General features: G+C 39.2%; 3 protein-coding genes across 4 annotated transcripts in view; 1 reads left to right on the forward strand and 2 right to left on the reverse strand.

Annotated features, from left to right (window-relative positions):
- The window catches only part of nus1 (NUS1 dehydrodolichyl diphosphate synthase subunit), a 9,054-nt gene extending 3,254 nt beyond the window's left edge, over positions 1-5,800 (reverse strand). The window contains exons 1-2 of the mRNA XM_027155467.2: positions 5,318-5,800; positions 1,678-1,806 (exon numbers count right to left, since the gene is read on the reverse strand). Coding sequence (XP_027011268.2) covers positions 1,678-1,806; positions 5,318-5,663 — 475 coding nt within the window. The 5' untranslated portion in view covers positions 5,664-5,800. The remainder of the gene's footprint in view (positions 1-1,677; positions 1,807-5,317) is intronic.
- Positions 5,801-6,673: 873 nt separating this feature from the next.
- Positions 6,674-10,761, reverse strand: LOC113648322 (nephrocan-like). The gene is made up of 3 exons (XM_027155464.2): positions 10,561-10,761; positions 8,621-9,522; positions 6,674-7,378 (listed from the first exon to the last, which is right to left on the reverse strand). Exons 1-3 carry the CDS (start codon positions 10,759-10,761, stop codon positions 6,976-6,978), a joined length of 1,506 nt encoding a protein of 501 aa, XP_027011265.1. The 3' UTR covers positions 6,674-6,975.
- A 3,736-nt stretch (positions 10,762-14,497) lies between these two features.
- Positions 14,498-15,000, forward strand: part of gopc (golgi-associated PDZ and coiled-coil motif containing) — a 19,040-nt gene continuing 18,537 nt past the window's right edge. Inside the window, exon 1 of one of the 2 annotated variants that reach the window (XM_027155458.2) lies at positions 14,498-15,000. This exon is cut by the window's right edge and continues 29 nt beyond it. In XM_027155458.2, coding sequence (XP_027011259.1) covers positions 14,757-15,000 — 244 coding nt within the window. In that variant the 5' untranslated portion in view covers positions 14,498-14,756. The other variant, XM_027155459.2, reaches the window with a different exon arrangement.

The raw sequence follows: 15,000 nt of genomic DNA on the forward strand, positions 1-15,000 counted from the left end.
GACGACCTGAACCTCAGAACCTCAGACCCTTTGACATTCGGTGTGATTGGATTTAGGAGGGAAAAGAAGGGATCCCTGAACAGCTACGTACAGCTACCTGGGCAACGTCTGTCTGATGTATAAAATATGGAGCTCATTGGAAGAAGAAACAGAAGAAGACTTTTCACATGCACATTTTACAAACTAGTGAAATTCGTTGCATGTCACAACTTGGGTCCGAACACGGCTTGAACCCCCAACCTTCTGATCAATAACCTAGAGCCTTAAACGTTTCAGCTTTATAATTTTTGTGGGGTTTGTGGTGACCTAAGAGCTGTTTCTCTGTCTCCACCGGTTCTGTTCAGCGTGACCTCGAAATAAGTGAGAAGATTAGACCTCCAAAATTATGATTGGTAATTAAGAGGGCTGGGCGATAAAACGATAACGATATGTATCGCGATAGACACATGATTGATATCAATAAAAAAATGTGTTCGATAAAACGTCCGATGTTTTTTATTCGTCGTCAGAAGAAAACAGAGGTTGCGAAGCAAGTTTGGTTGCATTAACAAAAGGCACTCACTCTCTGGTAACCTAGCAACATAGGGAGTGACACGCTAACAGCCAATCATGTAACAGTATCATGTTCGGTTGCGCCATATCGCCGTCTCGTGCCGGTCTGCTGGATTCCTCTTCAGTAACCGGCGACTGATGAGCAGAAAATGCGCCGCAGCGAGCGAGGAAATTGTAAATAAAAGAGGAAACGTCAGCGCGCCAGTATGGCAGTTTTTGTATATTATAAGTCTGACCGTAGTCACATCAACGTCGTCTGCAAATTATGCAATAGCACTAAACTTGCACGAAATTTCGCAGGTTTTTCTGTTTATATTTAACACTTTGCACTATTTTATTATACTTTATTAAGCATTTCTTACATTTTCTTTCATTTTGCACCTTAAATGTTAAGATAATAGTTAAGTGTTCATTGTGACTTCAGACTTATGTTTACATTGTAATTATTTGAGTTTTCCTGGTTGTTGTCATTTCTGTCTTAATAACTGAGGGGATTCTGATCAGAGGAAGGTGAAGTTTAATATAAAAATGTTTAAATGTAATATATTTTTCTCCTGGTCCTTATTTTAAATGGGTCATAAAAAATATCAATAATTATCGATATCGACCGATATGAAGCACTGATATCGTGATACGGTTTTCAGCCGTATTGCCCAGCCCTAGTAATTAGATAACGTTAACACACTCGCTCGAATGAACACTCGCACTCACGCACATGCTTAGTGTCTCACGGTGTCACACAGACACACACATTTGTATCTTCCAGTTACTGACTTAAATTGTGATAGATTAGATAAATTAGACAGACAGACAGACAGGACAGACAGGTTTTGCTTTATTAACTTCAAGAACAAAAGAAAAAAAAATAAGTGAGAGGCTGCTGAGGGCCCAAGAGTTTAGATCGGTTATAACAAGTAGTAACCGAAACTAACTCAGACTCCCAGTCATGTCAATCAGATTTATTCTCTGGACAGAAGGTTGGACTAATCAAAGCAGCAGGTGGAACAAATTTCATGGACCTTCATCAGTCCTGCTAAAAGCTTTTAGGTGTGAGATACATGAGGTGAATCCTGACGAGCTTTTCAGGTGGAACCAGTTGAAGTGATTTGGGGCGTTGGCACTCACCTTGTTCCTGTGCGTCTGTGCCGTTGTTCAGGAAATCGGTCGTGTACTTGCAGCTTTCCGAGCCAAGGAGCTCCTTCTGCTGCTTCACGATCTCCTCCATTAGTCTGGAGTTGTTCCTCCTGAACACACCTGTAGAAGAAAGGTGGAGGTCAGCTCAGTAATACTAAAGCGCTAAGCCTACATGTAAAGCTGGAAAAGGATGGAGGCTGTATGGGCTCGTGGCTCTGGGCGTCTTTTTATGCGCCGAAAGGAGATAAGAAGGATTAGGATCCGTCTTAACATCAGTATCTCAGTACCATGTCAACACAGATTTAGAGCTCACACAGTACTGATGTAAAGCATGGGGAAGCTGGTGCACTGCTTATGACTAACACACACACTCGCATGTTTGTTGTTTAGTTGCTTAATCTCGGTTAAAGGGAGATCCAGTCTGCTGTTCAACCCCACCCCACCCCCCACACACACTAGCTGTTTAAATGCTTAATCTCGGTTAAAGGGAAATCCAGTCTGCTGTTCAACCCCCCCCCCCACACACACACACACAGTTTGTTGTTTAATTGCTTAATCTAGGTTAAAGGGAGATCCAGTCTGCTATTCAACCCTACACACGCACACACACACACACACACACACACACACACACGTTTGTTGTTTAATTGTTTATCCTCAGTTAAAGGGAAACATTCCAAAAATGCAACTAGTTCTACATCCAGATTTCTGTAAAGCTGCTTTATGCAAATTTTCGTTCTTGAAAACAAAATGAAATTGAACCGAACAGCTCACTGGCGCAATAATCCAAATCGACCAATCAGGTTGCGGCAGAGCACAGAAACCCAGGCGTACGTAATACAGACCAAACGTTTCAGTTTATGTTCGCATCAAACATCAGACCGGGGGAAGAGACGTGACTTTATCTCAGTGACTATAACCATGACATGTTTTTGGTGTGATCCCTCAGGATTACTGTGAGGAGAGGTGGCTGGTTGGAGCTGAGAGGAAAGCCACAGTAACATAAGCGCTCTTAACAACGGTGCTGAACAGAAAAGCTTCTCAGATCACACAGTGCTACAATGTCAAACCCTGGGGTGTAAAAAAAACCCAATAATTCAATGGACAATCGAATATAGGGTAGGATTTAAAACGGGAACACGTAGAACTTCAGCACCGAGTCCAGACTTCAATCGTCAATGATGTGTGTTTTTGGGACAGATTTTGATCCGGACACTTTGGTGACTACAGCTCAGCATTTATTTACGACCTGCTGGTGTAAAGACGTTCACAGCTGAGGACGAGTCGGGAAACGGTGCCGTACGTTTGAGACCACAGACAAACACAGACTTTTACTGGCGATGGTCGATGAAAGCAGCGTACTGATTAATATTCCGACTGGATTTTTCCTCCACGTGCTTTAGGGCTCAAAGTAACAAAATATCATAATTCATATTCAGGGAGATTTTAATTCTAGTCAGAGTCCAGAGTCGATGGCAGGAACACACACAGATTCAGACCTAGGAGACATCTGTGAAAGGAAACTAGAAAACCAGGTGATAATGAGTGATCACATGTTCAGGAGCAAACTACACACTCTGCTTGTGTCACTGCAACTCTACAGTATCATAAAACCTTCACTAGGTTCTGTAAAAACTTTAGATGAAGGCTGACAGTGGAAAGAAAACACTCTCTATCTGACCAGCACACTCGCTCTCTCCCTTTATGTATCTGAATAGCACCCTCTCTATCTATCTATCCATCTCTAACTCTCTGATCCACTCACACTCTCCCTTACACTCTCTCTTGATCTATCTCTCTCTCACTCTCCATCTCTCTCTCTCCATCTTTCTCACTGCCCCCTCTCTCTCCATCTTTCTCACTGTCTCTCTCTCTCCCTCTCTCACTGTCTCTCTCTCTCCCTCTCTCACTGTCTCTCTCTCTCCCTCTCTCACTGTCTCTCTCTCTCCCTCTCTCACTGTCTCCCTCCCTCTCACACACACTGTCTCACACACACTGTGTCTCTCTCTCTCTCACACACACTGTGTCTCTCTCTCTCTCACACACACTGTGTCTCTCTCTCTCTCTCACACACACACTGTGTCTCTCTCTCTCTCACACACACACTGTGTCTCTCTCTCTCTCACACACACACTGTGTGTCTCTCTCTCTCACACACACACTGTGTGTCTCTCTCTCTCTCACACACACTGTGTGTCTCTCTCTCTCTCACACACACTGTGTGTCTCTCTCTCTCTCACACACACTGTGTGTGTCTCTCTCTCTCACACACACTGTGTCTCTCTCTCTCTCTCACACACACTGTGTCTCTCTCTCTCTCTCACACACTGTGTCTCTCTCTCTCTCTCTCACACACTGTGTCTCTCTCTCTCTCTCTCACACACTGTGTCTCTCTCTCTCTCTCTCACACACTGTGTCTCTCTCTCTCTCTCACACACACTGTGTCCCTCTCTCTCTCACTGTCTCTCTCACACACTATATCTCTCTCTCTCACACACTATATCTCTCTCTCTCACACACTATATCTCTCTCTCTCACACACTATATCTCTCTCTCTCACACACTATATCTCTCTCTCTCACACACTATATCTCTCTCTCTCACACACTATATCTCTCTCTCTCACACACTATATCTCTCTCTCTCACACACTATATCTCTCTCTCTCACACCGTGTCTCTCTCTCTCACACCGTGTCTCTCTCTCTCACACCGTGTCTCTCTCTCACACACACTGTCTCTCTCTCTCTCACACACACTGTCTCTCTCTCTCTCACACACACTGACTGTCTCTCTCTCACACACACTGACTGTCTCTCTCTCACACACACTGTCTCTCTCTCACACACACTGTCTCTCTCTCACACACACTGTCTCTCTCTCACACACACTGTCTCTCTCTCACACACACTGTCTCTCTCTCACACACACTGTCTCTCTCTCACACACACTGTCTCTCTCTCACACACACTGTCTCTCTCTCACACACACTGTCTCTCTCTCACACACACTGTCTCTCTCTCACACACACTGTCTCTCTCTCACACACACTGTCTCTCTCTCACACACACTGTCTCTCTCTCACACACACTGTCTCTCTCTCACACACACTGTCTCTCTCTCACACACACTGTCTCTCTCTCACACACACTGTCTCTCTCTCACACACACTGTCTCTCTCTCACACACACTGTCTCTCTCTCACACACACTGTCTCTCTCTCACACACACTGTCTCTCTCTCACACACACTGTCTCTCTCTCACACACACTGTCTCTCTCTCACACACACTGTCTCTCTCTCTCTCTCACACACACACTCTCTCACACTGTCTCTCTTTCTGCCCCCCTCTCTCTGCCACATTAATGTTATAATTACTTTAGTTGTATAATCAGTAGTAATTCAGTGCCTATAGACTGTGTTAATGATGACCGTGTTGAGTATTTTTTTGACAGTGTTGAGTAAAAACACAAAAGGAGAAGTGTGATGATGACACTAAAGCAGGTGACCGCCTCAGACACGGGCCGCGTCCCAAACCGAACACTTAGTGCACTACATAGGGAACACGGATGTGTTTAGGACGCGGCCGCTCATCATCATTATTATTATTACTGTTATTAACACATTATTACCTTGGTGGTCATACACGCTGACATAAGAGATCCCCAGCGCCATGCACCACACCACCACATTAGCGATGTCGGTGTACTGAAGCTCCTCCTCTGCGACCAGCAGTCCGACGTGCAGCGGCAGCTTATCTAAAGCCTTCCCGTCCGTCAGCACCCGACTCCGGCGGCTCGGTCTCTTCCCCCCCGCAGCCGCTCCGAGTGCTAACGGCAGCAGCACCGCGGCCGCGGCGCGTCTCCATAGGAGCCAAGTGCGCTTCCACGCGCGCGCCTGGTACCACGACACGGCCGCGCGCTGCAGCTGGACGACGACGTGTAACACACGCCAGGCCAAATCGTACAGTAACGCCATAACTAATACAACACTAACAGACCGAACCGGTAACGAGCCATTCACTTACTGCCAACACCTCAAACTCAACGCCGCCATTTTGTTAAACCTTTACACTTTGAACTCGCCGACTTACGTGTAGCGCCTTGATTGGCCAACCTCCGGAAATTCAAGGCTCGTGACAAGAACGGAAAGGCAAGAGGAACACTTCCTGTTTGTTAAAAGATCAGAGTGTGGATGTGATTGTATGGATTTTAGCAGAAACCAAACTAACTAACCATCTAACTAACCATCTAACTAACTAACCATCTAACTAACTATCTAACTAACTAACCATCTAACTAACTAACCATCTAACTAACTAACCATCTAACTAACCGTCTAACTAACCATCTAACTAACCATCTAACTAACCATCTAACTAACCAACTAACTAACCATCTAACTAATCATCTAACTAACCAACTAACTAACCATCTAACTAACCATCTAACTAACTACCCAGCCAAGTAACTAACATGACTGCTTCTGCTACTACTGTAAAATAAATAATTTAATAATAATAATACTAATTATAATTATTATTATTATTATTATAAGTATAATAATAATAATGTGTATAATAATTATAAGTATAATTATAAGTATAATATAATAATAATAATTATTATAGTTATAATAATAATTATTATTATTATAAGAAAATCGTACAGATAAGTATAATAATAATAAGTATAAGTATTATAATGATACTACTACTACTACTACTACTAATAATAATAATAATAATATATTATTGAATATTTCTAAGCAAATGTTTAGATTTACATTTTGTTTAATAAGATTTTAAATCTTAATAATAATAATAATAATAATAATAATAATAATAATAATAATAATTCCCCAATAAATATTTATTAAAGTGCTTATTCTAGCATAGTATATTAATATATACTAAAATACATATAGGATGTTTTACAATAATAATAATAATAAAAAATTTAATGAACACGTTATTTTGCTAATTCCAAATGCTGAGAATTTAATATAAAGTCACATAATGTTTAATACAGATATAAAGAACAACAAGAACCTTTTCCTTTCATTTTTTTTCCATGAGAATGGAAGGCAACTGAGTAAAAAAACAGAACTACTAAATAAAAAAAATAATAATTCACGGATTTCTGAATAAAAAACATAACATATTAAAATGCATTAAATACAAGCTGATAAAATACAATCTGTAATGTTGTCTAAGTCCTGTATAAAAATAAACGGGACATTGTTATTCTAAATTTCTAAATGTTTCTAATCGTTGCCCCCCCCTTTCTAATTAAAAGTCATAGTCATCATATTCCTCATTGTCTGACTTTACTGTGTGGCTCTGTGTTAAGACCTCTCTGTTCTGCTCCCCACACATCTCTTGAGCCATGACGTATGCTTGCCACATGTCCAGTGGTGGATGGAGAGGTTCAGCGCAGAACTCTGTGCTCAGATCCACATCCCGAGCCAACAGCTCTCTTTTGACTTTCAGGAGATCACATGTGCAGTTCCACCGGTTTCCATCTAAGTATAGAATCCTCAGTCTGGGCAGTAGTCTCATGGCAGGCAGCGAGGAGAGTCTGTTGTTGCGCAGATTCAACACTTGAAGGCGTTTGAGAGGCATCAGGGCATGCTCCTGAATCGTTGTGATGAGGTTACCTTTCAGATCCAGGCGCACTAGTGATTCAGGGAGCCTAGAGAGGGCACATAGGTCGGCAGAAGGGTCAGTGAGGAACGACAACATTTTAGATATATTCTGTAAAGATTTGGACTAACCGGCAGCAATTTATATTTGAGTATCACTCTTACTTTGGCGTTTAATCTCACCTGGATCCTGTAGGTGATAGGATAGATCTAAGAGCTGATAGATCTAAGAGCTGCTGATGTAAACATAATGATGGCTCATCCCAGGACGGTTCTAATTTGTTCATCCCAAGCATCCTGTCTTTACACTTTGTATTGGTTAAGATTAAGTCAGGTTTACACGTTTCAGTAATTAATTTGGCCGCCATTTTATTAAGCCTTTACTTTGAAGTCACTGATTTAAGCAAAGCGTTCTTGTTGGTCAACCAATAAGAAATTCAAGGCTCAAGGGAAGAAAAGGAAATGTGACTAAATGGATTTAAGCAGAAACCAGTAATTAACTAACTAACTAACTAACTAACTAACTAACTAACTAACTAACTAACTAACTAACTGACTAACTAACTAAACTAAATAAATGGAGAATTATTATTATTATTATTATTATTATTACTATTATTATTATTATGTTGTATTTGTTTATTTGGTTTATTATTATTACTATAATTATTTGTATTTATTATTATTATTATTATTATTATTATTATTATTATTATTATTATTATTATTATTATTATTATTATTATTATTATTATCATTATTATTATTAATCATACAATCGAGGATGGACAATAGGGGGAGGAACAGCCAAAACTGCAACTAATCCTAATAGCAAAATAATGTGGTTGTAAAATTTGTTCAGAGGAATTTAATCAATTTACAAATTGAGTTATGAATCACATTTGAGGTATTTATTCCATTAAAACCTTCTAAAGCTTCCTCTAACCATCCGTGTTTGTTTATTTATTTATTTATTTATTTATTTATTTACAATTTAATTAAATCAGCCACTAACCAACTAACCGACCAACTGCTAGTACTGATACTTCTTCTTCTCCTTTCTTTTACTACTTACAAAGAATTAATAATAATAATAATAATAATAATAATAATAAATATATTTAACTGTATCTAGGTATATTTTAGACATACTGTTTGTTTAATAATGGAGGATGGAAAGTCAAACTAAGCTTCAGGATTACTGGTTCAACTTTAACGAACACTTTAGCCATTTTCCGTACTTGATTTAGAAGAAGCTTCTTCTCACATTCTAGATAGTGAAATGAACTGACCCATGTGGGATGGTGGAGAAGAGGTTCTGCTCCAGAGCCAGGTTGGTGAGGTGAACGCAGTCCCTCAGAGCGTTGGGTTCGAACTGTCGGATGGTGTTGTTCTCCAGAAAGAGATGTTTCAGCTGCCTGAGGCCAGACAACTGCTGATGGGTCACTTGCTGGATCTGATTCTGCCCACAGTCCACCTTCTCGAGTTTGGTGGACAGCCTGCTGGGCAGCACTTTCAGCTGGTTACCTGCTAACTCCAACACGGTGAGACCAGGCAGACGAAGCCCACCGTCTACAGACGCCAGTCTGTTGTAGCAAGCAGACAAAGTGGTGAGGTCATGCAGCTGAGCCAGATCACGACTCTTTAACGATCTGATCTGGTTTCTGTCTAGCTTCAGGTGAATCAGGGCTTGCGGCAGGTTGGGAGGAACTTTGCTCAGAAGGTTCGAGGACAAGTCTAAAGTCTTTAGAAGGTGCAAAGAGGAGAAGAAAGCAGCTGGAAGTGATGAGATCTGATTATTTGCCATACTAAACCAATTCAGTGCTGGCAGCCTGAGAACTCCCTGTAAACTTTCAATTTTATTTCCATCCAGATAGAGAGACTCCAGCTTTATCAGTGCTGAGAGAGTGTTGGCGCGCAGCGTGGTAATCAGGTTACGCTGCAGATTTAGCACCCGAAGTCTCCTCAGGCCGTGCAGAGCAGACTCCTGCAGAGTGTGGATCCGGTTGTGACCCACGTTGAGGATCTCGAGGCTGGATGGAAGACCACGAGGGATGTGGCGAAGCGTGTTCATCTGGAGATCCAATGATTTTAAATGCTTTTGAGACCGGAACGGGTTGCCGTCCAGCTGCTCCAGTCCACATGATGACAGGATGACTTCCTCGAGGCCTGCTAAGCCAGATAATTCCCTAGCCTAATATTTAAAAAAAAAATTAAATCCTTTTAAACCAGTACACTGAAATGGAGTTATCAGACGTTTTCAATCAGTCTGAAGAACCGAATGATTTTTTGATCTAAAACGAATCAGGACCCTGTTGGTTTTCAGTGTGAGACGTGTGTTTTTCCTTCTGTCGATAACCTTACACTAATTCTTAGTGCTTGAAGATAAACACCTTCAGTCCCGAGTGTCTACTTTCATATGAGCTTCGTATTAAACACCACTGTGGAATGAGACATGACAAAGACATTCAATGATCAACATGGACACAACAAGAACAGGAGAAAACTCCATTTTTGGACCTCCATTTGGATCAAATCCTTAAACGATCACCAGAGAGTTTCCCCAAAGAACTGTTCATTCATTCATTCATTCATTCACTTTCTACCGCTTATCTGAACTTCTTGGGTCACGGGGAGCCTGTGCCTATCTCAGGCGTCATCGGGCATCGAGGCAGGATACACCCTGAACGGAGTGCCAACCCATCACAGGGCACATACACACTCTCATTCACTCACACAATCACACAATACAGACAATTTTCCAGAGATGCCAATCAACCTACCATGCATGTCTTTGGACCAGGGGAGGAAACCGGAGTACCCGGAGGAAACCCCCGAGGCACGGGGAGAACATGCAAACTCCACACACACCAGGCAGAGGCGGGAATCGAACCCCCAACCCTGGAGGTGTGAGGCGAACGTGCTAACCACTAAGCCACCGTGACCCCCCAAGAAATGTTCAATAAATGGATAAAGAACTATTATACAGTATATTCTAGTCTTTTTTTTCCTCCTTCAAGGTTCTTCACAGAAACAATGCCAGTATACCAGTATGGAGGATCTTTTTATATGCCTTTACAAAACCATTATGTTACTTTAAACCAGTTACTGTTGGACCAGAAGACCAGTATAACTCCTCCCAGTATTGCAAAGCCACTAGATCGAAGCCTGTGACAAGGTGACAGATATTAATGTGACAGATATTAATGTGACAGATATTATTAATCAGTACCTTTATCTCCTTGATGTGGTTATGTCCTAAGTTCAGTTTCCTGACATCTCCTGCAAGGCCCGAGGGAATAGACTGCATCCTGAAACACTGCACAGATGCCGCTGCTGGCTCACACACACATTTCTGAGGACACACACTGGAGCACACGGAGCTAAGATTATAGAGCAGAGTGTAAAGCAGAAACTGAAGCATCCACATCATGGAGACATGACTCTCGGGCTGCTCTGGTCAAACGACATCCTGACACTTGGGGGTTTAAATAGCTGATCTGCCTGTGAGAGAAGGACTGCTTCGGTTTATCTAGAACAATGGCTCAGATCATTATCTTGGTCAGAAAACACAGACACGGAACTGGCATCTTGGCCCTAGATTGTCCTGTCTGTTCACAAACGTGAGAAACTTGCTGATAAACTGTTTACAGCCCAATGCAATTTCCTCTGAGTACTTAACTCTAACTAAACCAGTTCCCTTAGTGACTGAAAAGGACTAAATCCTATTCTGAGCAAGTAGCTTATAGCTTGCGTTTAAAGGTGTAACTTTTTATGGAATGAGAGACGTGAAGTGGGAAATTAATTTGAATAAATTTCTTTGCGTTCGATTTGAATTTGTAGGCCAGGTTTTGGAGTTTTGCTGTTCAAAAAGGAAATTGTGTTCCACGGCTGAAATTTTTGGCTTAAAGAAAATTTATATATTCGTTTTATTGAATATAGAACTATATATATCTTTTTTAGTAAATACGTATTTTTTTCTTTCAAGATTATAAAGTACATTTTAAACTAGTTACATTTAAAACTATTTGAAGGTAGTTTTAAGCAAAAAATTAAAAACTTTTAAGTTTTAAACTTTAACATCAGAATAAGTTTTGCGGTAGAAGATGGACTATTTATTTATTTATTTATTTATTTATTTATTTATTTATTTATTTATTTATGGTATCAGTATTATTCCAGAATAATAATACTTTTTTTTAACTTTAACATCAGTATAAGTTTAATATTATTTGTTTATTTTTTGGTTTTATATATTAATTAAGTAATTTATATGTTTATTTATGGTATCAGAATTATTCAACAATAAAAAATATTTTTTGTACTCTAATATCAGAATCAGTTTAATATTATTATTATTTTTTGTTTGTTTGTTTGTTTTTATTTATTTATTTCACTTTTTTGTTCATTACTTCTACAATCTTATTATCTCATAAGCTGCTACAACAACTTAATTTATTTCACTGGGGATTCATTCATTCATTCATTCATGTTCTACCGCTTATCCGAACTTCTTGGGTCACGGGGAGACTGTGCCTATCTCAGGCGTCATCGGGCATCGAGGCAGGATACACCCTGGACGGAGTGCCAACCCATCACAGGGCACACACATTCACTCACACACACACACACACACACACACACACACACACACACACACACACACACACACACACACACACACACACACACACACACACATTCACTCACACACACTACGGACAATTTTCCAGAGATGCCAATCAACCTACCATGCATGTCTTTGGACCGGGGGAGGAAACCGGAGTACCCGGAGGATTATTTTTTGATTTTCTAGCTAGAAATCAAAAAATACGCTTAAGAGCCTAATGACAGGGTTCAGGAGTATAACCAAATTCAGTTGTAAAAAAATTTTACAGAACTACATTATATAATCTCGAGTCATCTCTACGACTAGGATGAATGAGTTAAATGGAAAAGCAGACCGAGGTATTCACAGAAGTCCGTATCATTCTTTTAGAAGCCTTCGTTTAGGATTGAAGAATTGCAACGTCAGCATTCACAACGGTCAAGGAAAGAAAGGCAGATCGGCTTCCACCCTCAGTCCATCCTGTCAGCACAGTGAATATACGCTACACAGAGTCAAGCAAAACAGGATGGCAGAGCTTCCACATCTCCAACACAGACATAACAGTTCTAAGAAAAGTGATTCAACATGAGGATTTTGGTTCAAATCAATCCAGATTTATTTGTAAAGCGCTTTTAACAACTGACATTGTCTCAAAGCAGCTTTACAGATCATAAGGAATATAATACAAAATGTTCTAGATTAATATTAGACTTCTATTTAAATTTGTTTGTTTTTATCTCTAATGAACAAGTCTGAGGTGACTGAGGTGACTGTGGTGAGGAAAAACTCCCTTAGATGGAAGAGGAAGAAACCTTAAGAGGAACCAGACACAAAAGTGAACCTCATCCTCATTTGGGTGACACTGGAGGGTGTGATTATAAACTGTTATAAACACCAGAGTGTGCTATTATGAATAATGTCCTTTCTACAGTCTGATAATTGTGTATTGATGAGGACGTTGTTGTCCTCAAAGACCACACGGAGTTGGCATCTTCTCTTTGAATGTCTGAAATCTTCATGAAGCAGAACACGACTGCAGCTGGTACAATCTCTGAATGCCTCAAGATCCTCACAGGTGTGATCTCTTCCCACTGAAGATCTAAAATCCTCATGACGTGGAACACAACTGTCTCTGGATGCCTTGGGATGGGTAGAAAAAGAGAAGCAAGTGGACAGCAATTAGCATATTTACTCAGGATGGAATTTAAACGTGTATTTTTGGAATCTTCTAGTGTCATGTAATTGTTCACAAAAACTGGAAAGAAAAATGAATATCTTCCAGCAGAGATCTGGTCTTCTGATGTTTTAGCTCCTCCACCTCAACGTTTCATCTTCTTGTAATGAGTGATTATATGTTACTGTATTTTCCCTCTTAGCTCAGATCAGTCTGGTCATTCACCGCTTATCTCTGACCTCTAATCAGAATAAGACTCACATTTAGTGGCAAGTACAAAGAGTTAACATAATGAAGCATTTCGATTTACATTAGAGCAAATACCCGAATGTTAGACTTAGATATACTGTCGTACAATTTGAATCATTTGACATTTAAGTGATTATAGCAACTTTCAAGTTTTGAGAAGTTAAACCAGTTCCTGTGTTCTTTTTTGTTTTCATTACCATAATGCAATGAAATGATATAATAATAAATCAAATTAAATTATAATAATAAGGAAACAGAATTAAAAACTACATTTTTTAAAAATCAAATAATGTAAAAATAATTGGGAACACATGTGATATAAAAATAAACATTTTGATATAAACATCAACAAATAAATGTTAAATAACTGTAAAATATATACAAGACAGTAAATAAAGGAACAAATTTTATATAATATATTATACTGGAAGTTGTGATGCAATTACATTATACTGTAATTGTATATAATTACAATTAGAAAAATTTAATTATAATTGTTTTTTATTTAAAAATGTATTATATAAAATATATTATTACTATTGTTATTATTTGTATTATTATTATATAATATATATTATATATAAAATATATAAATAATATAATAATATATTATTTGTCTAAATATAAAATAATAATAATGATGATAATGATGATAATAATCATCATTATCATCATTATTATTATTATAGCTATAAAAGTACCTAGGAGAAAATATAAATTTCTTAATAAATATGTAATATATTTTTTAATATTTTAGTATTATTATACAATATATATTATAATATATATTACATATAATATATTAATAATATAATATATTATTATTATTATTATTATTACAGCTACAGAAGTTCCTAGGAGAAGATATAAAAAAATTCTTAATAAATATATCTATTAAATATATTTGTAGATTTTTTTTACAAAGTACAAAGTTTTTTACTATAAATATAAATAAATTAATAACAACAACAACAACAACAACAATAATAATAATAATAATAAATGTGTTGTGAAAGATTCAAATAAACCATCATTTAAATAAATCTCAAAGAACAGAAAAAGTCGCCAAGTTTCTTGACGTTTGTAATCGATTCGATCTGTTTTCCGCTGCTCTTCCTGTTGGTTAGCTCGAAGCGTGTGGCAGACCCGTGTAATCGATCCGGGTTAACGATTTAGCTTCGATTTCGAGTCTCTACTGATGAGAAGACGGAAAAAGCCGAAATAAACTCGTTAAACTGTTTATCTTTTGTTTATCTTCTCGGTTCGACCTGCGGTTCGTCTGAGCAGCTAGATTTAGGTGATCAGAATAGGAAAAGACTTGTAGACGAAGAGAAAAATAAATAAATAAACAAAGCGTCTTGTTTGTGACGGAAGGCTAAAGGCTAAAGTTAGCCAAATGTCCGCAGCCGCCGGCTCCTCTCCTGCTGCCTCGCCGGGCTCGCGGCTCTCCGCTCCGGCCGCAGGCATGTCTGTGTTCCGCTGGCTGGAGGTGCTGGAGAAGGAGTTTGATAAGGCGTTTGTGGACGTGGACCTGCTGCTGGGGGAGATCGACCCTGACCAGGCCGACATCACGTACGAAGGCCGGCAGAAGATGACAAGCCTGAGTTCGTGTTTTGCTCAACTTTGTCATAAAGCACAGA

Source organism: Tachysurus fulvidraco, chromosome 16 (assembly GCF_022655615.1).
Source record: "Tachysurus fulvidraco isolate hzauxx_2018 chromosome 16, HZAU_PFXX_2.0, whole genome shotgun sequence".
Taxonomy (NCBI): Eukaryota; Metazoa; Chordata; class Actinopteri; order Siluriformes; family Bagridae; genus Tachysurus; species Tachysurus fulvidraco.